The 24,244-nt window shown below is 41.2% G+C and overlaps 1 protein-coding gene and 2 long non-coding RNA genes across 6 annotated transcripts in view; 2 read left to right on the top strand and 1 right to left on the bottom strand.

Annotated features, from left to right (window-relative positions):
- LOC115941448 (uncharacterized) overlaps positions 1-5,194 on the top strand; it is a 40,464-nt gene extending 35,270 nt beyond the window's left edge. For both annotated transcript variants that reach the window (XR_014139573.1, XR_014139572.1), the window contains one exon: positions 1,746-5,194. This is a non-coding gene — a long non-coding RNA (uncharacterized LOC115941448). The remainder of the gene's footprint in view (positions 1-1,745) is intronic.
- ALPK2 (alpha kinase 2) overlaps positions 1-14,530 on the bottom strand; it is an 82,330-nt gene extending 67,800 nt beyond the window's left edge. For both annotated transcript variants that reach the window (XM_081801117.1, XM_081801118.1), the window contains exon 1: positions 13,924-14,530. Coding sequence is in view for 1 of the 2 variants with exons in the window: in XM_081801118.1 (XP_081657244.1) it covers positions 13,924-13,951 (28 nt within the window). In the remaining variant the exon portion in view is untranslated. The remainder of the gene's footprint in view (positions 1-13,923) is intronic.
- A 160-nt stretch (positions 14,531-14,690) lies between these two features.
- LOC145716738 (uncharacterized) lies at positions 14,691-23,536 on the top strand. Of its 2 annotated transcripts, none has more exons than XR_014139570.1 (2): positions 14,691-16,752; positions 17,767-23,536. It is a non-coding gene; the product is annotated as an uncharacterized LOC145716738 (long non-coding RNA). The 2 variants fall into 2 exon arrangements; XR_014139571.1 differs by having other exon boundaries at positions 17,764-23,536.
- The last annotated feature ends 708 nt before the right edge of the window (positions 23,537-24,244 follow it).

The raw sequence follows: 24,244 nt of genomic DNA, 5'->3' as shown, positions 1-24,244 counted from the left end.
ATGAATCTCCAGGAGGGAGGTATTTTGAAACTGGGAAAGTACTGTTCCTTTGGCTAGCATTTTTGAGCAAGCATGTACTCATCGATACGAGAAGGCATATAACACTTGATTAGTCACCAGGTGTGTTATTTCATTTCATCTCTTAAATTCCCTGGTTATTAACACCTCCTGCATCTCACGGATGAGGAAGCCTGAGGCTCAGAGAGAGGCGACAACTTGTTCAAGATCACGCAGCTCAAGGGGCTGCTGCCCTGGGGCACCCTTCAAGGTTGTGCTGGCTGACACTGTTAGCGTGCAAGGCGTCCCCGGAGCTGCACAACTCACGCAGCCCCAAGAAGGCAGGTCTACCTGAACGCAGAGGACCCTTTCCGCTCTATCCTCCGCGTACAGTGCTAGCACCACTCTGGAGAGCCCCACGCTTGTAAATAACATTTCGCTCTATCCAAATGGGAGGTCCCCACGTCTCCTAACCTTGGTGAGCCGGTCTCATATGCCACAAAGCTCAGTAGGATACATTTAGCATGGACAGGAGAAGGGCCCTTAGACCTGCAAACGGTGATGCTGGGGATGCCAAGGGTCCTAAAGCAGGAGTGAGCTAAGCTCTTGGTGGAAGAGGCTGGATCTTAATGGTCACAACTGTGTTGTAGAAGAGGAAACCCCTCTCCATATGGGTGGACCAGTTTCTTAACCCGTTTAGGAATTGGTTCCAATTTGCAGGGCCAGGTTCAAGATGAAAATGAGGGGTTCCTTGTTCAAAAATGATAAAGCTATTTGAGATGGCAACAACAGAGCACTAAACTGAGCCCTGGGGCCCTTCTGGGCGTGGGGATCAGTGTGTGAGGCTCACATCATGGGATCCTGAGGCTGGCCCTGCCGGGTAGACACAGCCCCAGGAACATTCTGCTCACGAATGTCCACTAGCTCTTCCTTCCCTTTGATGCCTTTCCTGCAGCTTCTGATGTTCCCACAGCATTTCCTTAATCTCAAGGTGTTCTGTTTAGAAACAAGTTTATTCCTTGAAAACAAAAGAGCATTCCCAAACTGAAACACCCAAGCTCTCTGAATATCAGGATAAACATATTTAGGAGAATACAATTCCTTCCTTTCCTCAGGAGGAGTGTGCAGGAAGCAACATTGTGCTTTGACCTGAGGTTCAGCTAATGCACATAACAGGGAGAAAGTTGGAAAGCTGAAAAAGTAGTATGCTTGCATCAAAAAGGAAGACAACCACTTGGGTTTGGAACACAGCACAAGGACAAGGAGAGAAGCCTGATGAGCTGCAGGGATCTGGGATGGGGGTGGTGGTGGAAAGGGGGGGGATTGAGCCAGAGAGACTGAAGGGAGGATTGTAAGAAGTTTTATTCTGTGGTTGTTAATTGGATCCTCTCGACACTTGAATTTTAACACTCTTTAATAAAGACTTGAATTGCATTTCTGGTGGGTTTTGGTTATAGGGCATTTTAAATGCAGCTGTGCTGAGATTGGACCCCAATAGGTCCCTGGTCAACAGGTGTTATATTTAAAAGCATCATAAGCCCCTCTCGGTCTAGATGGTAAGTTAGTTGCACAGAACAGAAAGAAACTCCATCTGTAAAATGGCAAATAGACACCTCCAATCCAGATTATGTGATAAGTACGTTTGGTGGTTGATGGTTCCAATTGGTATAAAAAGGCCAGATTTGACATGTATTACTATTTACTTAGCAATCACAGAAATGTCTAATGGAAATACTGCTCTCAACTAGGTTGAAAGAAGTCTCAAAAACAATTAACTCCAAAGGACAACGTTCATGGTAGCCACCTTGTGCAAGGATGATGATTAGAGAAGACATGGTGAGTGTGGCTGAATTACTGTATGAATAGATGACTAAGCCAGAATGAGTGCAGGTCCCACAGTACTCAGAAAACCAAGAAAATGAATGGCAACATGCTGTCCTTTCACCACTGAGGAAATGTTGCCCACCACCCCCAACAAACATGCGCAGAAAGAAGCAGCTTTTCGGTTAACGCCAGTGTGTTTGCTTATCCATTTCAGAGGTTTGAGCAGGTGATGGGAGCTAGAGCTCTGGATTGGACTTGAGATAAAAGTTGATATTTCTCAGTATTATTGAACAAAGAATGTTAGGGCTAAATGTAAGCATAAGGCAGTAAGAATGGAACCTAAGTCCAGTTTTAAATTTTTTATGGTATTTCACAACTAAGAGTGTAAGTTGTATTCATGACCTCATCTACTGTTTTAACTCAATATAAAATATAGAACAAGGGTTGGCAAACATATGAAAGTATAACTTCAGAAAGAGAGAGAAGAAAGGAAAGGAAGGGAAGAAAGGGAAAGAGAGAAGGGAAGGAAGAAATGGAGGGGGGAGGGAGGGAGGAAGAAAGAAAGGCAAGAGAAAGAGACGTAGAGAGTCAGATTTAGAATCATCCTCCAAATAAACATATTTGGGGTATTTATTGCTGGTCTGGTAAATTTCCCAAAGATGGGAACCATGCAATTTACATATCTTATATCCCCAGTTAGTATATTGATTGGACATGGAACATAGGTAGGTTTTACTCCCCACGAAAAGCAGTGAAGTTGGAGTCAGAAGTTCTAGTTCCAACACATCTGTTGATCGTTTCTGAGTGGCAATGTGGCTCTGGTGGTTAAGAGCTCCAGAGCCGGATACGCTGGGTTCACATCCCGCCTGCACACCTTACTAGCATTGTCAGTAAGCGTGTCGCAGCCCCTCTGTGCCTCAGCTTCCTCATCTGTAAAATGGTCTATACGTCGTTATAAAGATCAAATGAGTGATTGCCTGTAATGCACTTAGTACAGGACCTGGCACAAAAGTAAATGCTCAGTAAATGTTCGCCCTAATTATTGAAAAAAAAAATGTGGCTTCAGTTGAAAACACTAGCCCATCTGACTGGCAGTGAGACTGGGAGCTCTGCAACACTTTTTTTTTTTAATAGCTTTAATGAGATATAATTCATATACCATATAATTCACTCATTTACAGTGTACAATCCGGGGACTTTCAATATATTCAGTTGTGTGACCATCACCACAATCAATTGTAGAACATTTTCATTTCCCCAGAAAGAATCCCCCACTCCTTAGCTTTCAAGTCCTCATCTTCCCATTCCTCCACCAAAACACACACACAGCCCCAAGCAACCACTAGTCTACTTTCTGTCTCTATGGATTTGCCTATTCTGGACATTTCAGGTAAACAGAATCAAATGCTACGTGGTCCTCTGTGACTGGCTTCTTTCTCTTAGCACAACATTTCCAAGGTTCATCCGTGTTGTAGCATGGGTCAGTATTCAGTCCTTTTTACACATTCTGCAACCCTTCTTGGGAGCAGCTGTTGGGGCAGAAGGATGACTCCCCAGCTCTCCACAGTCCTAGGATGCTTACTCAGACAATTGGGAGGGTAGCAGGGGAAGGGCTCTAGAGGCTGGAAATCTCTCCTGATCAGGAAGCATCATAGGACTGGGGACCGAACCCAGGCTTTGTCACTTGTCAGGGACAAATCGACATCTAGCTCTGCCACTTACCTGGTCAAAGTTCCTCATCTGTAAAAGGAGATGATGTTAGTGTTCTAAGGATTAGAATAATCCTTACGTAAATGGCCTAGGGAGAATCTGCTACATAACTGGTTTTCGAGGTGATAATCAGGGAAAGACGTCACTTGGTTTCATCAATTTCCTTTTCTGCTGTGAGTTACCACAGTAATTTTTTTAAGTGATACACCAGTTAATGTCTAAAAATCTCTCCTCGTGGAACATTCACCTGTAATAGTAATTTCAAGACGAGGCTCCTCCCATTCCCATGCCCAGGGTCCACTGCTATGGATAGAAAGGGAAGAAAGGGAAGAAAGGACAAATCAAACTGCCAAGAAGAGTTGGGGTGACGCTGGGAACCCCTGATGTGTCATCTCTGACTCCTCCCCAGGTGACTGCTTCCTGACAGTGAAGTCCCACAGGTTACAACACTGACAAACATGCTATTTGACTCATAGAGACGGTTCAGTCACCACCACGGTGCTGACTATAAAAGAGAAAGGACAGTTAAGTCAGGCTGTGGTTCATGTTTCGTGGCTTCTCTGAAGTTCAGAACCCTTGAAGACAGATTTATCATTCTCTGCTAGATGTGGACAACCAATTACTGATTGAGCAGAGGGGGCCATGGTGGCGTTCACAGACACCTGGGAGAGGTAACATGCTAACTGGAAGGAACACAAGATTTGCATGATTTTATTTTGTGTTTTTGTGTTTTTGTGTTTTTTTGTTGTTTTTTTTTTAGCTGTGGGGTCCAGAACCAGCTGCTTCCTTTTTGTTTAAGATTTTATTTAGTTATTTGACAGAGAGTGAGCGAGAGAGCACAAACAGGGGGAGCAGCAGAGGGAGAGAGAGAGAAGCAGCCTCGCCACTGAGCAGGGAGCCCAATGTGGGGCTCGATCCCAGGACCCCGGGATCACGACCTGAGCCGAAGGCAGATGCTTAACCAACTGAAGACACCCAGGTGCCCCCAAGCTGCTTCCTTTTTTAAGAAAAAAATTTGGTTTACTTTTAATTGTACAGATTCTAAATGCATACATTTGTATTTGTAAAAATACATCTAAAGGCAAAGTCTTCCACAGGCCCTATCCCTCCAACTCAGTACCCTCTCAAGAGGAAGGGTTTGCTAGACTTTCAGACATTTTTCTATCCATGTATGTATATCATCATCTAAATATATATATATATTTATATTTATATAACATTTATATTTTATTTTATATATACGTATATAAAAATATACCTGTATAATCTCTACCCATGTATGTATATAGTCATCTAAATATACGTATATAATTTTGTTGCATGCATGGCATTAAATTGTGTATACTTCCCAGGCAGTTGGCTTATCTTACTTAGTAGTAAGTGTTGGAAGTCTTCCAATGTCAATCCAATCCATAAAGGGCTGCCTCATTTTTTAAACACTGCTCAATGACATCAATATTGCATAGCACGCAATACCAGGCTTACCCTGTGTGTTCTTGTGTTGATGACCTAGAGCCAAGCTGCAGTTTTTTACACTTACAAACAAAATGTGTCTCAAAACAAACAAACAAACAAACAAAACCCATCCTGCTACATGCTTCCTTGGGCACATAAGTGGTTCTCTATACTAAATACCAAGAAATGAAATTGCTGAATAAGGGGCGCCTGGGTGGCTCAGTCGTTAACCGTCTGTCTTCGGCTCAGGTCCTGATCCCAGGGTCCTGGGATCGAGCCCCGCATCGGGCTCCCTGCTCAGCAGGAGGCTTGCTTCTCCCTCTCCCACTCCCCCTGCTTGCTTGTGTTCCCTCTCTTGCTGTCTCTCTCTCTGTCAAATAAATAAATAAAATCTTTTTTAAATAAATAAATAAGAAATTGCTGAATAAGAGAGCATTCACATATTTTATTTTGATAGATACTCCAAAATGGGCGGGGCCCTAAACAGAATAATAGAAGGATGTGGTGATGAAGGGCCGGATTCCTGAGTTCAAATCTTAGCTCTGCCACTTCCTAGCTCACCTTTGCTCTATCGACGTTCTTCATCTGTAAAACTAAGATAATCGCAGTATCTACTTCATTTCATTGTTAGGAAAATGACGTGAGTACGTACAAAGCCCTTCTAAATGGTAGAGTAAGAACTCTGTGTTAGCTGCTCTCAGGAGCTTTGGGTTTAACATCAGTAAAAGTACCCAAATATCTTCCTCTTAAATTAGAGAACAGGCCAGAGGTTATAGGAGAATTCTTTGAATATTTAGAGCCCTCGACTGACGCCAAGTTTTCTTTCGGCCAATCTGCCCCGTTTAGATAGCCGGTGGGTGGGGTGGCTGCTCTCAGCAGGAAAGCTGTTGCCAGCTGATAGGGTCAGGGAAGCAATCTCAGCCCACGTGCAGAGAACGGGGAACCAGCTCCCCTGGAGCTGTCAGGAAAGCCAGCTGTCAGAGCGCATTCTCACTGGGGACAGGCGGGATTAGTTCTGATTACCCAGCCTAATCCAATGGCAGTTGGGTGCCTGCATGTGCCATCTGAGTTACTACAGATTTGGACATCATGTTAGTTAGGAAGAGTACCCACCCCAAAGATGGGTCCCGGGAATTTGGGGAGGTGGATGGGGAGGAGGCAAACCAGGGGGGAGAGAGAAAATGAACATGTCTTGGGTACCTCCTATGTGTCAACCCCCAGGCTGGACGCTTCAAAGACATTATCACATTTAATCCTCACAGCAAAACTACCAAGGTAGGTGTTCTTGCCCATTTCACAGATAATGACTTGAAAGCTTAAGGTAACTTTAAAAGCGTCGATGTAACAAACTTAGTTTCTCGCTGCCTGCAAGTGACAAGGTTGGGAAATGAGTCCAGGTTTGTTGGAGCTCAAGCACTGTTTTCTTTCTTGGGTGTGATTTTAGGGTTGTGTGTGCGAAATAGAGGCAAGAAAAGAAGCCCATGAAAAGATGCTCAATATCATTAGTCATCATGGAAATTCAAATAAAAACCATAATGAATGAGATAGCATTTCACAACCACTGGAATGGTTATAACAGGATAGGCAGCCAAATGTGCGCAAAGATATAGAGAAAATCCTCAAGCATGGCTGGGGTGGGAAGGTAAAACTGTACAGACACTTTGGAAGACCATTTGGCAGTTCCTGAAAAAGTTAAACAGGAATTGAACAAAAGACTCAGAAATTCCATTCCTGGGCATCTACCCAAGAGAAATGAAAACATATATCCACCCAAAGACTTGCACACAAATATTCTTAACAGGATTATTCATAATAACCTAAAATTGGAAATAACCTAAATGTGCATTAGAAACAACCTAAATGTCCAACGAGTGAATAGATAGACAAATGGGATGAAGCCATACAATAGAATACTTTGGAGCAATAAAAAGGAGCAAACTTGGATACACGGTACAATATGGATGAACCTCAAAAACATTCCAGTGAAAGAAGCCAGACACAAGAGACCACATATTGTAAGATTCCATTTATATAAGGTATCGAAAAGAAGCTATGGAGACCAAAAGTAGACTCATGGTCACTGGAGGTGGAGGCAGTGGGGAAAAACACTGATTAATAATAAATGTGCATGGAATTGCACTACTGGGTATTTACCCCAAAGATACAGATGTAGGGATCCGAAGGGGTACGTGCACCCCAATGTTGATAGCAGCAATGTCCACAACAGCCAAACTATGGAAAGAGCCTAGATATCCATCAACAGATGAATGGATAAAGAAGATGTGGTATATATATACAATGGAATATTATGCAACCATCAGGAAAATGAAATCTTGCCATTTGCAACGACATGGACAGAACTAGAGGGTATTATGCTAAGTGAAATAAGTCAATCAGAGAAAGACAAGTATCATATGATCTCACTGATATGAGGAAACTGAGAAACAAGACAGAGGATCATAGGGGAAGGGAGGGAAAAATGAAACAAGACGAAGCCAGAGAGGGAGACAAACCATAAGAGACTCAATCTCAGGAAACAAACTGAGGGTTGCTGGAGTGAAGGGGGGTGGGAGGGATGGGGTGGCTGGGTGATGGATATTGGGGAGGGTATGTGCTATGGTGAGTGCTGTGAATTGTGTAAGACTGATGAACCACAGACCTGTACCCCTGAAACAAATAATACATTATATGTTAATTTAAAAAAAGGAAAAAAAAAAATAAATGTGCATGGGAGAGCCTGGATGGCTCAGTCCATTAAGCACCCAACACTTGATCTCAGCTGAGGTCTTGATCTCACAGTCGTGAGTTTGGGCCCCGTGTTGGGCTCCATGCTGGGTGTGCAGTCTACTTAAAAAATATAATAATAATAATAATAACAACAATAATAAATGTGCATGAGGGATCTTTTTGGGGTGATGAAAGTGTTCTAAAACTAATCAATGGTGATGGTTGTACAACTTGATAAATTTACTAAAAACATCATTGAACTGAACACTTAGAGAAGGTGAATTATAGGGGTGTGGGGTGGGTGAGCAAAAAAGAAAAGGTAAATTCTATAATATGCAATATATGCCTCAATAAAGTTAATTTTTAAAATAGAACCAAGGAAATGTGCCCCAGAGGTTTGCTTATATGCTATACAAATTTTTCTAAAAACTGAGGTGAAGTTCACATAACAAAATTAATCATTTCAAAGTGAACAGTCCAGCAGCATTTAGTACATTCAAAATGTTGTGCAACCATCAACTCTGTCTAGTTCCAAATCAGTATCATTACCCCAAAAGGAAACCCCCTACTCCCTTTCCCCCTTGCCCCAGCAACCACCAGTCTGCATTCTGTCTCTATGGATTTACCTAGTCTGGATGTCTCATATAAATGAAATCATACAATAAAAAAAATAGAGGCAAGAAGGAGACAAACATTTCGTAAGTACATACTGAGTTCATTGCAGCCTTACTTGTGATAGCAAAAGACTGCAAACAACCAAAATGTCTACCGGTAGGAATATGCTTACAGTTTATCTGTTAAATGGAATTTTCTATTTTTAACAGCAACAGGCATTATAAATGAATAAGGCAGTTCTGTGTGAACTGATCTGAAATAATCTCCAAGATACATTGCTCAAAAAAATAAAATACAGAAGAGAGTGTAGAGTATGCTATTGCTTGTATAGGCAAAAAAGAAGAATATTCTGATATGCTTATTTATACACATAATGATTCTAAAAACACACAAGAAACTGGTAATATGGTTGTCACTGGGAGGAGGCCCAAGTATCTAAGGAAAGGGGTGTGGGGAGCCTGTTAAGGACAGTGATTGTCTCTGCAGATCCTTTTGGATAATTTAAATTTATACATGTTACCTAATAAATACAATTTAACTTTTAAATATTAATAGCGAGCAACTCCATGTGCCTGACAGTGTGCCTGGCGTATCTGTGCTGACCACTGAGCTGTAGCTGCTGCTTGCTCTGCATTCAGAAGTTGCTCGAACTTTTCTGGCGGTAGAATAGTCTTTCCACTGGTACTCCTCGCTGCTATTTAAAATCTATGACAGTTTCCAATTCTTTAAGGGAGGGCTAAAAACAAAGAGCTCAAGGTTAAATGAAACATGTGAGAGAGTTTAGTACCTCCCTGATTTTACGATTAAAAATGCCCTGAAACAGGGAGCTCAAGTGACTTTTCCAAGGTCACACTGCTTGTTAGCAGCAGAGTCCACGATTCTTGATTGTGATTTTCAACTTACTCTCTGTTGAGAGGATATATTCCTCTGCCGGGCTTATTCTGGTCCTTTCTCAGGGTAAAGACAGGGTAGAAAGGAAAGATCATGATGCTACCAACATACAGAGCATGACAGTGTTGTTAATGAGACCAACTGCCATGGATTAACCGGTTAACATCACTTTGGTTTGAGGTTGAATGTGGTGGGCTGAAGGCCGTGTCCCATCCAGGCATGTGTCATTAGAGTCCTCACTGTGTTGTGAAGAAACCCTCTCTCTGGTTCCTCCTCCTCTTGTCCTCTGCTTTCTCCTAGGCTCTCTGTGTCCCTCTTTGGAGAGTATCTATTTTAAAATTGGACCAAGAGGTGTGCAATTTCAGGCATCTGCAGATAGGGGAGCCTCCGGAAAGAGTTATCTTCCCTTCTGTCCCCTCCCTGCCTGGGACGGGGAAGGGGTGCTGTGGGGAGTGCCAGCGTCACCTCGGCCACCTTCCTCCACCATCCTTCCCCCAGCCAGTCAGACGGTCTCAGGAGAAAACTGTGTGTTTTGGCCTCCACTTGCCTTGTTTTCTGAAGAATTATTTTTATCGTTCATTATCGAATTGTTTTTAGTAAAGTGTGCCTTAGAGATAAGGAGCATCACCCCCAAGGAAAGCAGGGGAGTAGTCCTGCATCCGTGGAGTTCGTTGCCTTCAAACACAGGACTCTTCTGTGGGAGATTCTTTTCATTTTGTTTGGGCTGGAGTTCGAAGCAGGCCCATCCTAAACCCTATAAAGTATCCACACTGCCCACGACTAACCTCGTGACTAAGGGAAGAGATGGTTTGACTTTAGAGTATATCCCAAACCTCCTAGACTGGCCATTTCCCTTGTCCTCCTAACTGCATTCCCCTATGCCTCTCCCATCACTCAGCCTGGGGACCAACATGCGGAACCTCACCCTTCCTGCTTCATGAGCCCTGATTGGTCCAAATTGGTCAAGTACTCTTGCTCAGTGATTGGTTTATAACCTACTTCTAAGCCAGTCAGCACGCGGCTCTCTCCAGAGAGTGGTTCAGGGGTGATCCAATCAGTGCAAAGCTTAGGTCTTTCACTGCGTCCTGTAAACAGGAAAAAGAACGCGTGCGGAGCCCAGGGGAGGGTACCATTTGAGACTGTGGAAAGCCAGCCCGAGGTTGAAATCAAAGCTCAGAGAAGAGCAGAGTCTCCAGAAATGCAGAGAACCAGAACCGGGGTCCTGACCGAACTCCTGGACTTTTCAGTTGTGTGAGCAGTACATCCCCACTGTTGCTGTTGCTTAAGCTAGTCTGAGTTGATTTTTGATTGTTCCTTCTCGAAAGCATACCAAAGCATCCATAGCTTCCCCTCCCTGGCCCATGGTGCCTGAAATTCCTACCACTGGCCCTCCATTCCACATCTCCGTGTCGTACGTGCCTTCGCCAAGCTACAGGCAGAAGGGAAGGATTTAGGATTAGAGAGCTTAATCAAAGAATGCTTCTCCAAGAAAGTTGTGGGGATGCCTAACATAACCGAATTTCTGAGCTCCATTTGTATTTGCCTCCTGTCTCTTTCTGCCCTTTGTGTTTTGTTTTGCTTTTTGTTGTTTACACAGAAAGAACACCTTCCATCTGGTTATGTTCAGTCCCACCACTTTTCAAACCCCAGCTCAAGTGCTTGCTAGTTTGTCCTTGAAGCCTCCCCTGAGAGCCTCAGCTAGAAAAAAACAGCCCCCTCCCAAAGTGTGGACCGCTTACCTCAGTGTGCCCCGCCCACACTCAGTATCCCCCCACAGACACACTCCACTGTGACATGTTTGCCTGCAAGACAACTCCTGGGTTTATCTTTTGTATTTACCCCAACTCCAGCGTATTGTGGCCGGGCCTTCCACATCTCTTGAGAAGGAGGCAAGTTTAGTGATTGAAAAGAATAGGTTTTCCTCAGGAATTACAGGCCAAAGAAACGGCTAAAGCAATGGTTCTCAGGTGTGGGTCCCTGGACCACACCATCAGCATCACCTGGGGACTTTTCAGAAATGCAAATTCTTCGGAGCTTCAGAACCAGAAACTCTGGGGGTGGGACCTAGTAGCCTGCGTTTTAACAAGCTCTCTGGATTCTGTTGCACTTTAAAGTTTGAGAACCACTGGACTAGAGGAAAATCTTAAACTACTGACTGAGGAGCAAATGAGCCTGGTTATCCAAGAGCAGGATTGAAGACCAAGCAAAGATCAACGTGAGTTGTGAGTCTTTTTCTCTCATGTAGGTTGGGCATTTATTCTTTCCTTTTTGCCAACCCTAAGATGACATGTTTACTTTCTCCCAAGTTTCTTTACATTTCTAAATTTCTAGATTTCCTTTTTGGCAGAATTAAACCCAAAATAACAGGGTTCCTTGTGGATCTGTCAGTAGCTCAAGCAAAGAATTTATCAAGCTACTCTGATGTGTCTGGGCAAAAGCTGTGGTGTAGCTCAGTAAAGACAGTGCAATAATAAAGATGTGGATAACATTCTTTGGAGCTGTTCCATGAGGCCTGCTTGTGACCCTTGTCTGCTCCGTCCCTCTGTGCCTGACTCGCCCTCACTCCAGAACAAGGAAGCATCCTGTTCATTATGCACTTTCATCGCTGACCTCGAAATTCCAGCCATGGCTCCTGAAATGCACCCCCCCAGCTACTGTCTCCACTCAGCCCCCATGGCTAGCCCATTTCAGAGTGTTTTCACATGCCCTCACTCCACTATGTCTCTGTCCAAGCAAAAAGGGATCAGTGAAAGGCGCAGCTAGAATCTTTGAGAAAAGACTGGACTTGTGCCTTAATTTTCGTAATAATCACAGAGATATCACCTTGTATGCAGAGATTTAACTTTACCCTCCATTCCTATGAATTATGAGAACTCATATTTAAATATGGTACTGATATATGCTAAAAAGTATCAGATCCGATGATGTTGACAAATCTCTACCTCTCCTTTTAGATAATAAATATACCATCAACCATGTTCAAACAGAAAATAGTTTTTCTTATTTATTGCAGATGCATCCAAAATATAATCCTTTTTTGTTTTGCTCTCAAACACACTGTTTTTAAGTACAGAAAGTTCCTCAAAAAATCTAATTTCCTATGTTATTTTTGTTTAATCGTGGCACCAATGTCAAATATGTGCCACTTCCACTATAATAGTTTGTATTATGAAAGCATTCGGAAGTTTTAGCAAAAAAAAAAAAAGTTTTTTTAATTAACCAAGGAGAAGAACTGAACTTTGGGGAGAAGCTAGGATGTGACAGATACTTAGGTATATTTACTCATGTCCCCATCACTCCTGTCAGAGTGGATGTTGCTACCTTCGTTTTATAGATGAGAACCCTGGAGTTCAGACAAGCTGGAAAACTGTGCTAGAGTCAGGATGTGATTGGAAATCTGACTCCAGAGCCTGGACTTTACTCAGCACCCCCTGCCCCCCCGACACACACACACCTCTACCCAGATTAGAACATCCACTGCTTCCTCCTTGCATAGGCTGATATCTACATGTAGGTGTGCACGGGGCACTTAAAAACCAGTTAGATCGGGGGGGGGGGGTGGTTTTTGCAGGTGACAAAAACAGGAATTCCACCCCACCTAAAAGTCTTCCCCAAACTGTGAATGTTTTGCAAAAACTCAAGAGGACAGTGTAATTTGGCACCAGATTTGTTTTAATTTGTTTTAAGTCCTGATTTCCAAGATCTGAACATGCTTATCGACCCTCAGTGCCCGCTAATACAGAATTTGTTAATTTGTTGATTCAGAAGGTCACTCACAACATCCTGGATTTTGGTTCAGAAGCCTCACAGCAAAGCAGCTCATTCAATTTACCCTTAGCTGGTACGCTGTAAAGAAACATGTCTGTAACTGAAACCCTTAATCAGTGGTTTTTAAGTTTAGATGTGTTCATCCAAATGCAATGTGACAGTGGTGCCATTTTATCGATGGATTTCTTTGATTGACTTTTTGCCTTAGATTTTTAAAGACTCTGTTTAACAAATGGAGTACAAGATCATGCCTGTAGTTAACAATACTGTATTGTACACTTTAAAATTCATCAGGAGGGTAGATGTCATGTTAAATGTTCTTACCTCAGTTTTTTCTTTTTTTTTTTTTAAAGGGAAAGGAGAGGAAAGCAAATCTATTTAATGACTTGATGAATGTCTGCATCAGCCATTTTGAAATGCCTGATAGCTTTTCAGCAATTTGCATTCCGGGTGTCATTTTGTGTCCACCCAGAAAGTGGGGATTTTCAATCACTCATATAATCCAAGAAATAACTTTTGACTAAAATCCTCAAATACTTCAGGCAAAAGGATCTGGGGCCTGAGTTACCTGGATAATTACTTCAATTTTTCATTTTACATTGCAAAGCCTTTGCAGATCACTCCTTCAAGTCATCCTATGTGTTTGTTTTCTCTAAGTGTTGAGATAGCCCTGATGTGAGTCAATTTTAATTATTTAAACAGACATGAAAAAGAATCATTTCCAAAAAAGGGTCTGAATGTACTTAAACTATAAATGATAATTTGGCCACTTTAAAACCCTAGATAGCCAAATATGCCAGACAGCCCCTACTTGTTCCCTTCTGTTCCATTTCATAAGGAAACCATCGGCTTTGTTCCTTATTGCAGAAAATGCAAACAACTACATATTTAAAGCACAGCCATTCCTTATGTAAAAACCAAAGTCTAGATACTTACTTTTCAGTACCTTTTGTCCAAGAGACATGATAGGAGGGCTGGCTCGGCTGTGGGCTCCCCAGGCTGTGTGGGAGGAATTGATTGGGTGTCCCTGCTCCTGGGACTGGGGATTCAGAGGAGTTACAGGGTTCAGGGCCTTTTCCACGTTCGAGTCAAAGCACAGTTGGGTCTGTTTCCAGAAAAGCTCCTATCTTCCTAAGAGGGAAAATTCCGTGCCCAGAGAAGTTCTGGAAGAAGACATTTTCCCCCTTGCACTTGAATGAACTAGGTCATTGCTGAAGCTGGATAATATTTTTGAGCATCACTGTGATGAAACTTGAGGGCTGTTTCTGCAGGAGGTGTGACACTTGTTGACGAGGCCGCCAGGGAGGCCCTGGCAGAGGGGCCTGGTGAAATGCAGCTCCAGTGAGCTGACGAAATGCAGACGAGCTGTCCCTGAAGTAGTGGCTTCCCTCTCAGAAAAGCAGAATCTTGCTGTCTGATAAAGACCCTGAGGCGGAGTAACACCAGCAGGTCTCATACCAAGAATACCAGGCACTGAAGTACACATAGGAAACCCGTGGAGGGGGCGGAGGGGGTGGAGGGGAGGTGAAAAGAAGAGGCACTATGTTGTTCGTTTAGAATTGGCATTACAGTTCTCTGAAGTTCTCTGAGAAACGCAGAAGCCACAGCAGGGCAAGATCCACCCTCCTCCCTCCTCCCATCGCGGTCCTCCCACCACACCCCTCCCTCCCTCTCTCTCTCTCACACACACACACACACACACACACGCACGCACGCACGCACATTCTCTCTTCCTATTTTGGCTATTGTAGTAAGAAGAGAAGAGAGGAAGAACACAAGAAAACCATAGAGAAATACCACAAATCCATCCAACTGTCAAGAATTGTTCGTGTTACATACCAAAGTAGAATTTGTCAGGCGGGCATTTCTTTGACTGAACTTTGTCCAAATCCAAGACAGAAGATAAAAAATCCTGAAGTATTCTTCTGTAACTACTTTGCCTCTCTGGAAAAGTGTGTGCCACACCTGGAAACGGACAGCTTGGAAAGAAACTTCTTAGGACACTCACAGAGATGGCTAAAATTAGCAGCTCTGAGTGGGTGACTTTGAAAGGGACATACTGGATATATTCACTCTGTCCTGGGCAGTATAATCCTCAAAAGCAGATTGTTCTTACATAGCGCAGTGTGTGCATCACTACACCTGGATGGAATGACATTTTCCACAAGATGAAAAGTCATCATCTAAAATTATTAAATATCAGGAAGTATACGGTTGATGGGTTCTGTTTCTCAGTTTTATCTTCATGTGAGAAGAAAGATATTGAAAGCCGAGAGACTCTAAAATAATGACTGTCTCTTTGGGAACACATCTATGAAATGCAACTGGATGCAGAAATTACCACCCCTTGGTGACGGCAGGCATCAGCTGGTTTTATTTAGAGCTGGATCCTCTTCATAGAGGCTCTTTCCAAGTAAAAGGAGAGAACGTTGTTAAGAGAGCCGATAAGAGGAAGGTGTGATGATAAAAAATAAATAAAAGTTATCACACAACAGCAAGATAGGATAAAGACAAAAGGGAATCAACATCCCAGTGCAGTAGACAGACGTATATGGTCATGAAAGAATTGCTGCCTGGGAGTTCTTAAATGGAAAAGTTGACACTCATTATGAAACTTGCTTTTGTCCCCAACAGTCTGAAAGATGGACTCCCTCAGCGCCTAGCATTCTTCTAGTAAAATAAATTTAAGGAGCAGAGGATTAAAAAATATATATATATTTATGTTTATATATGTTATATATATAGTAGGCTTGCCTATATATGTTTTATTGTTCATCTCATTAACCTGCAGCCATAGAATTTCTGTTTTAAGCTTAGGTTTGGGGAGCAGGAATAGAAGACAATCAGAAACAGACCTTGGGATTAAACTCAATGAGGCCAGGACACTGTTCTGAATTTTCTGTGATTATTCAAAGGAGGGGATGGAAGGTTTAAGGTGTTGAAGAGAAAAAAGGAGGGCATATATTTGTGCCCTTTCAAAAGCATCAAAAAATACCGGAGTTTGTGATTAAAAATGAAGACCTAAAGATGTGTAGCACCATTTCAGGTAAAGTATGGCATAAAAGAAAATAGGTGTAAGTTATCTCTTTTTCTGAAGCTAGAGGAGGATAAACAGGGGATTGTCCATCCACAGAGCAGAGTTGGAAATGTATTTTTTATCGGATGTCTTTTAATTGCTTCTCTCAAAGGCCTCTGGGCTTTGTTATTTTCTTGGCTTCTCAAATGAACAGGTGCCTCACATTTCCTTGGCTACAGTAGGCTTGCTGGGGACCAGATCTAGTCAGTTCCCAACTAATCTGAATATTTAAAGCCAATTCATTAGGTTTGCAAGCTGCTTTTCATTCCCATAAATTGGGCTTGAATTGGTACGTGAGGAGTTTATCTGCTCATTTTATCCCTCCTGGCAGAGAAGGCCCTCAAATGTTTGTGTCTAATGATAGGAGTGATGAATGCCCTTTCCAGCAGAGCACATTCTTGGCGGAGGCTCGGTACCAGTCACATGTCAGGTCAGATCAGATTTTCTGCCAGGGTCCTTGGGCCAAGCTGGAGCTGAGGCAGCCACTCCAACTTCAGGGCACAGTCAACGTTTGTGAGAGTCCCGCACTACTGACAGCATCAGCTCGGGTTCCCTCTCTCAGCAGTCCATCCCTACGCAGGGTCCAGGGGTTCTGATAGTTTCTGCACTGTGTCTGGCATCTTGCTCAGAGGACACGACCTGAATCCAACTCTTGCAACCTTCATTCAGTTCCCCGTATTGCCAATCAGGTAGGTCAACTTAACAGGCATTTTGATCTCTTAAGTACAGTGGCAACAGAAAGATCAATGTAAATAGGACTGTGTTCTCTCATGATGTTTTTCATACCAGGTAGCAGATAAAATTCTTCATTAGAATATGAAGTTTAAAAAATATTTGCAAAAGGGACACCTGGCTGTCTCAATCAGTGGAGCGTGCGACTCTTGATGGGTGTAGAGATTACTTAAAAATAAAATCTTTATAAAAAATACTTGCAAAATAATTTTTAAAATGCAATTTTCTCAGAATTCATATATCCAAAAGGGGCTTTTCCAAATATATGAATGTTGTTTGGAAGTTAGATTTCCTTTTCTCCCCGAGTCTCAAAATAATAAATGGGTTACAGAACACCTTACAGAAGTATTTAATCCATCATGTTCCCAAAGTACCGTATTTCAGCTTCCTAAAACCACAAGGATCAAAACTAGGTTAAAATTCAATTTAACTATATATGTAAGTCTAAATATCTGCAAAAAAATATCCAGACTTCAACTTCCAAGATAAAATTTTGGCACAGTTTTAGTTTCATTTTAAAAACAGACATTAAAAAAAAAAAGTATTACAACTCCTCAGAACAGGAGCAAAATTCCAATTTTCATAAATTTGTATGCTAAACCCTTAGACAATTACTAAGTAAAATTAATTAGTTGAACAGTGCATAGAAATTTAAATTCTAAAAAATATTTATGTATGCTGTTTATACTATTTTATAAAATTTTCCTTTTTAAGACTTTACTTCTGATTCTAAGAACAATATAAACTCTTCACTGAAAATCTTTGATATTTTGATTTTGAAATCTCCCACTATCCAGAGATAGCCACCATCTTGACATATTTCCTTCGATCTCTTTTATTTTCCCTTTCTGGGTGATTGTACATTCAGAAAGTGACATTAATGGGTGAAAAGTATGAAAATTTTAAGGTTTTTGAAACATATCGTCAAATAAAATGCTAGCAGTTGTATTGTATTACATTTCCACCAGCAGGTCTGAGCCCACCCATCTCACTGAGAGGACAACGTCTGGCACTAAGCACATCACTGAAAATATCTGGTAATCTAAGAAGCAAAACTGATATTTTAATGTACATTTCTTTGATTACTAATAAGGCTCAATATTGTTTCATGTGTTCATTGGCCCTTTTTCTTTTACAGATTGTCTCTTTAATTTTTTTTGTCAACTTTGAGTATTTTCCTTTGGCACATATAAAAGCATTTCGTATGTAATTTGCTAGATATGGGCCCTATCTTCCAATTTATGGTTTGACCTTTTATTTGTGAAGTTCCGATATACAGAAGTTATGAATTTTTATTTACTAAAAACAATCTCAGGGTGAGGAAGGAAGGAGGAATTGTTTAATGAGTTCTGAGTTTCAGTCTTGCAAGATGAAGAGTTCTGGAGTTCCATTTCACAACAATGTGAGTATACTTAACACTGCTGAGATACAGACTTAGAAATGGCAAATGTTGTTATTTTTTAAATGACAACAAAAAAGAAAACTATCTTTTTCCTATGGTTTCTTCCTGGGCCTCTAACGCCTCCATCCCTCTGCGCACTTACCTACCATCCATGCTGTTACAGGCAGAGCAGAGAGTAAAGTTGGGTCTGAATCAAGCCCTTCCCCCTTTTTCATGTTACTTCATCTGTGCTAATGTCCTGGATTTGTTTGTGTCTTTTTCCTTAACCCAGATATCTAAGATTCTCAGTTTCCTTGCTGCTGTTGGGGCTTCCACCCTTTGCAACTAAGAGATTGATATGGATAGGATTTTGATTTGAAAACTAGATTTTCCCCTCATTAAAAATATAATGAAATGGGAGTTAAGACTTTTAACTGTGACTGAATAAAGAGGCTGGGAAATCTTCTCCCTTGAAAGCAACTATAAAGATGGATAATACAAAAAATAAATAAATATTGACAAGCAGCCGTTTTAGTGCTCTAGATATCAACCAAAGGCATACAAAAATTTGAGAAGCACTTATGATTGAAAAAATTTTCAATTTGGGGCACTAACAATGAGTCTCCATGGCATTCTTGCCCACACTTGCTCCCATTCCCCCACCCAGCTCTAAGGTCATGGAGGTTCTGCTAGGGCAGGCTGGGAGCACTGGCATTTTCTCTGCCATGGTCAAAGAGGACTCACTGGATTTGGAGCCGTGGAAAACAGCTATGCCCAGCAGTGTTAGCAATGGAAGTAACTCTTGGTAGCAGATGAATGGAGAAGGCCAACAGTTCTACTAGATTGAGAATAGGATTGGGATTCGGGCAAGCATCTGTGTGGCTGAGGCTGCAGGCATGTGCAGTGGAGACCAGGGAGGATCCAGCTGTCCATCCACACATTCCCAGCATGCACAGAGGAGACATGAAAGGACCCAGCAGAAAGTAAGCATCAGGGCAGATTCAAACATGGCCAAAACTTGAATGTGTTCCCCTACCCACACACAGATACATCGGCAGAGGATGGAAGTTTTACTGGCTCAAGGTATTTGAGCACAACCTCTGTTTAATTGTTAGCTGACATGAGGCTATATAGACACAGGAGTGATCCCCTAGGAAGCCATGCTTTAAAAAATTTTAAAGAGGGGTGCCTGGGTGGCTCAGTCAGTTAAGTGTCTGGCTCTTGATTTTGGCTTAGGTCATGATCTCAGGGGCATGAGATTGAGCCTCACATTGGGCTCCACACTGGGCATGGAGCCTGCTTAAGATTCTCTCCCTCTCCCTCTGCCCCTCCACCACCACCCCCACTCATGCGCTCCCACATGCTCTCTCTCTCTCTAAAAAAAAGGAAGGAAAAGAGAGAGAGAGAAAATTAAAGAAAACTGAGTAGAAATACCTGGGTCCACAAACTGTAGGGAACAGATTTCACAGATTTATCTCAGGTAAGCTACTAAACCAACAACCAAGCAGCAGCAACAACTTGTGTGTGGGGGGGGGGGGTGGGGAATGACTAGAATTCAGTTATCACACACACACACACACACACACACAAGAATTCAGTTACCACAATATATTATCTAAATTTTCAAGTTTTCAACACAAAACTATGAGACATGCAAAGAAATAGGACAGTGTATTCTTACACAGGAAAAAAGCAGTCAATAGAAACTCAGTATTACCCTGATACCCCAAAACCAAAGACATAACAAGAAAATAAAACCAAAGACCAATGTCTTTCAAAAACTCAAATGCAAAAATCCTTAAGAAAATATTACCGACTGAAATGAGCAACATATGAAAAGGACCAACTCGGATTTATCCTACTAATGTAAGGATGGTTTAACACCTGAAAACCAATCAATGTAATACACTGTTAATAGTATAAAAGACAAAACTACATGATCATCTCAACAGAGGCAGAAAAAACATTTGGTAAAATACAACATCCATTCATGATAAAAACTCTCAGAAATTAGGAATAAAGGGCATCTACAAAACAAAACAAAACCCACAGTGAATATTTTACTTAATGGTGACAGAATTACTATTATTTTTTTTTCCCCTAATATTGGGGGAAATCAAGACGTGACTCTTGCTACATCTATTCAGCAATGTATAGGAGGTTCTAGGCAGGGCAATAAGAAAAAAAAATTACAGCATCTATGTTGGAAAAAAAGTAAAACTGTCTTCATTCACAGATGACAAGATCCTGTATGTGGTAAATTCCAAGGCTTCAGCAGATAAACCACTATAACTAATAAACAAGGTTAGCAAAGTCACAAGATGTAAGTGAATATACAAAAACCAATTATTTTTCTATATACGAACAACAATTCAAAAATAAAGTTAAGAAAACAATTCCATTCACAATAGTATCAATAACTCTTAACTCTAGGAAACAAACTGAGGGTTGCTGTAGGGGAGCTGGGGGGGATGGGGTAACTAGATGATGGGCATTAGGGAGGGCACATGATGTAATGAGCACTGGGTGTTATACGGATGAATCACTAAATTCTACCCCTGAAACTAGTAACATACTATATGTTAATTAAATTGAATTTAAATTTAAAAATACTTAGAAATAAAAAGAAGACATGTGTACTGAAAACTATATAAAACGCTGAAAAGAGAAAGTAAGATAGATAAAATGAGACATTCCATATTTATGGATTGGGAGACTCAGTATTGTCAAGGTTGCAGTTCTCCCCAAATTGATCTGCAAACAACACAATCCCCATCAAAATCCCAGAAGGGTTTTTGTAGAAATTGATAAACTGATCCTAAAATTTATATGGAAATGCAATGGAATTAGAACAGCCAAAATAATTTTGACAAAAATCAACAAAGTTGGAGGACTTATACTCTGTGATTTTAGAACTTACTAAGAAGCCACAGTAATCAAAATAGTGCAATATGGCCACACCATCATGGAGAGGGATAATCTGTATAGATCTATCAGAATTGAGAATCCAGAAATAAACCCTTACATTTATGCATACACACACACACATATATATTCAACAATAGAATGGCAAATAATCCAATTAAATAGGCAAAAGACTTGAATAGACATTTCACCAAAGAAAATATACAGATGGCTAATAAGTACATGCAAGGATGCTCAACATCATTAGTCATCAGAGAAACACAAATAAAAACCACACTGAGATACCACGACACACCCAGTATGATGGCTATAACAAAAGAGACAGACAATACCAAGTGTCCATGAGGATGTGAAAAAACTGGAATCCTCTTACAAAGCCGACGGGAATGTAAAATGGTACAGCCAGTTTAGAAAACAGTTTGGCAATTTCTTAAAACATTAAACATATCCTTACCATATAACCCAGTAATTCCACACCTGGGAATCTACCTATGAGAAATGAAAACTCATGTCCCAGCAAAATCCTGTATTCCAAAAACTAGAAACAATCCAAGTCCCTGTCCACCAGTGAATGGATAAAACAAATTATGATACATCCATACATATAGTAGAATCCTATTCAACAACAGAAAAGAAAGGACAAACAGGTAGATGCTACAACTTAGAAGAAAATATTATGCTAAGTAAAAGAAGCTAAACACAAAGGACTACTTTTGAATTATTCCTTTCATATGAAATATCCAAAAAAAGGCAAATTTATAGACACAGAAAACATATCTGTGGTTTTCTAAGTCTGAAGGTGGGTGGGGATTTAGCTGCAAAAGGCCATGATGGGGGATGCCTGGGTGGCTCAGTCGGTTGACTGTCCAACTCTTCATTTTGGCTTGGGTCATGATCTCAGGGTCTTGGGATCAAGCCCCACGGTGGGCTCCACACTCAGTGGGGACTCTGCTTGGGATTCTCTACCTCCTCCTCTCCCTCTGTGCCTCCCCCACTCATGCATGCGTGCTTGCTCCCCCACTCTCTCTCTCAAATAAATCTTTTTAAAAAATGGATGTGAGTGAACTTTTTGGAATGATGGAAATGCTCTAGAACTGGATTGTGGTAATGGTTGCACAATTTTAGATATACTAAAAGTTATTGAATTGTACACTAACAATGAAAGAATTTTATGTAAATTATACTTCAGTAAAGCTGCTTAAAAAATAGACTGAAACATGGGGCGCCTGAGTGGCTCAGATGGTTAAGCGTCTGCCTTCGGCTCAGGTCATGATCCTAGGGTCCTGGGATTGAGTCCCGCATCGGGCTCCCTGCTAGGCGGGGAGCCTGCTTCTCCCTCTGCCTCTGCCTCTCTCTCTGACTCTCATGAATAAATAAATAAAACATTAAAAAAAAATAGACTGAAACAGTTAATGGATCCCTTGCCTATCCTTTTAAAACAATTTTTATTTGTACTTTATTATTTTTCAATTTTCCCCAGCTTTATTGAGGTATAATTTATATATAGTTTGCAAATATTTTCTCCTATTCTGTAGGTTGCCTTTTTACTCTGTTGATTGTTTCCCTGGCTGTACAGAGCTTTTAAGTTTGATGTAGTCTTTCTAGTGTATTTTTGCTTTTGGTGTCATATCCAAAAAAGCACTGCCTAGATCAATGTCAAGAAGTTTTGCCCCTGTGTTTTCTTCTAGGAATTTTATGGTTTCAGATCTTACATTCAAATCTTTAATCCACTTTGAGTTACTTTTTGTGTATGGTGACAGATAAGGGTCCAGTTTCATTCTCTTGCATGTGGAGATCCAGTTTTCCCAACACTGTCCTTCCCTCATTGTGTGTTCTCAGTGTCCTGGTCAAAGATTAGTTGACCATACGTGCATGGGTTTCTTTCTGGGCTCTCTATTCTGTTCCATTGGTCTGTGTGTCTGTTTTTGTGCCAATATCATACTGTTCTGATTACTACAGCTTTGTAATATAGTTTGAAATCAAGACGAGTGATGCCTCCAGCTTTGTTCTTCTTTCTCAAAATTGTTTTGGTTATTCAGGGTCTTTTGTGGTTCCATATGAATTTTAGGATGTTTTTTCTGTTCTATTAAAAAAAAAATGTCCCTGGGATTTTTATAAAGACTGCATTGAGAGGCACCTGGCTGGCTCAGTCAGAAGAGCGTGCGACTCTTGAGCTTGGGGTCATGTGTTCGAGCCCCACATTGGGTGTAGAGATAACTTAAAAATAAAAGCTTAAAAAAAAAAGAAAGATTGCATTGAATCTGTAGATCACTTTGGGTAGTATGGACACTTTAACAATATTAATTCTTCTAATCTGTGAACACGATGTCTTTCCATTTAATTGTGTCTGCTTTAATTGCTTTAATCAGTGTTTTATAGTTTTCAGTGTACAAGTCATTCACCTCCTTGATTAAATTTACTCGTATTTTATTTTCTTTGGTGCTATTGTAAATGGAGTTGTTTCTTCATTTCCTTTTCAGATAGTTTGTTATTGGTGTATAGAAATTCAACTGATCTTTCTATGTTGTTTTTGTATCCTGCAACTTCACCAAATTTGTTTATTAATTCTAACAGTTGCGGGGTTTTGTTTTTTTGTTTTTGTTTTAGTTGTTGTTGTGGAGTCTTCAGGGCTTTCTACATATAAGATCACATTATCTGCAAACAGAGATAATTTTCCTTCCTCCTTTCCAGTTTGGATGCCTTTGACCTGACCTTTATTCTAGAGTCATGTCAAAAAACAGAGGACCTACTGGATAAACCTGTGACTGAATGATTACTTCAGATCTCAATTGCTATGAACCCAAGAAACAGATACCTAGTGAATAAATCCTCCTGAACATGATATTCCTCATGACAGATACCCAAAGAGCCAAAAGTCTAAGACAAGAATTATCACCAGCCACCTGATGTGACACTTGCTCATTTGACAGTGTCATTATGCCACTCTCTTATGCAACAAGGCGGCATTCGAGCCTGTCCTCCAACAAACGTATAGGTAGCAGGGGAAATGGTGTGCTCTAAAGGGACCCTGCAAAGGTCAGGAGAAAGAGCTCCTGCGCTCCTTTACCCCAGGTTACCTGCAGGGAGGTAGCTTTGCAGAGCTGAATGCCCAAGATTCTGCATTAGTAACAACAATTTCAAAA

The sequence above is a fragment of the Leptonychotes weddellii genome, chromosome 13 (genome assembly GCF_054177405.1).
Source record: "Leptonychotes weddellii isolate Sample4059 chromosome 13, ASM5417740v2, whole genome shotgun sequence".
NCBI lineage: Eukaryota > Metazoa > Chordata > Mammalia > Carnivora > Phocidae > Leptonychotes > Leptonychotes weddellii.
This window is presented reverse-complemented; position numbering and strand designations above follow the sequence as displayed.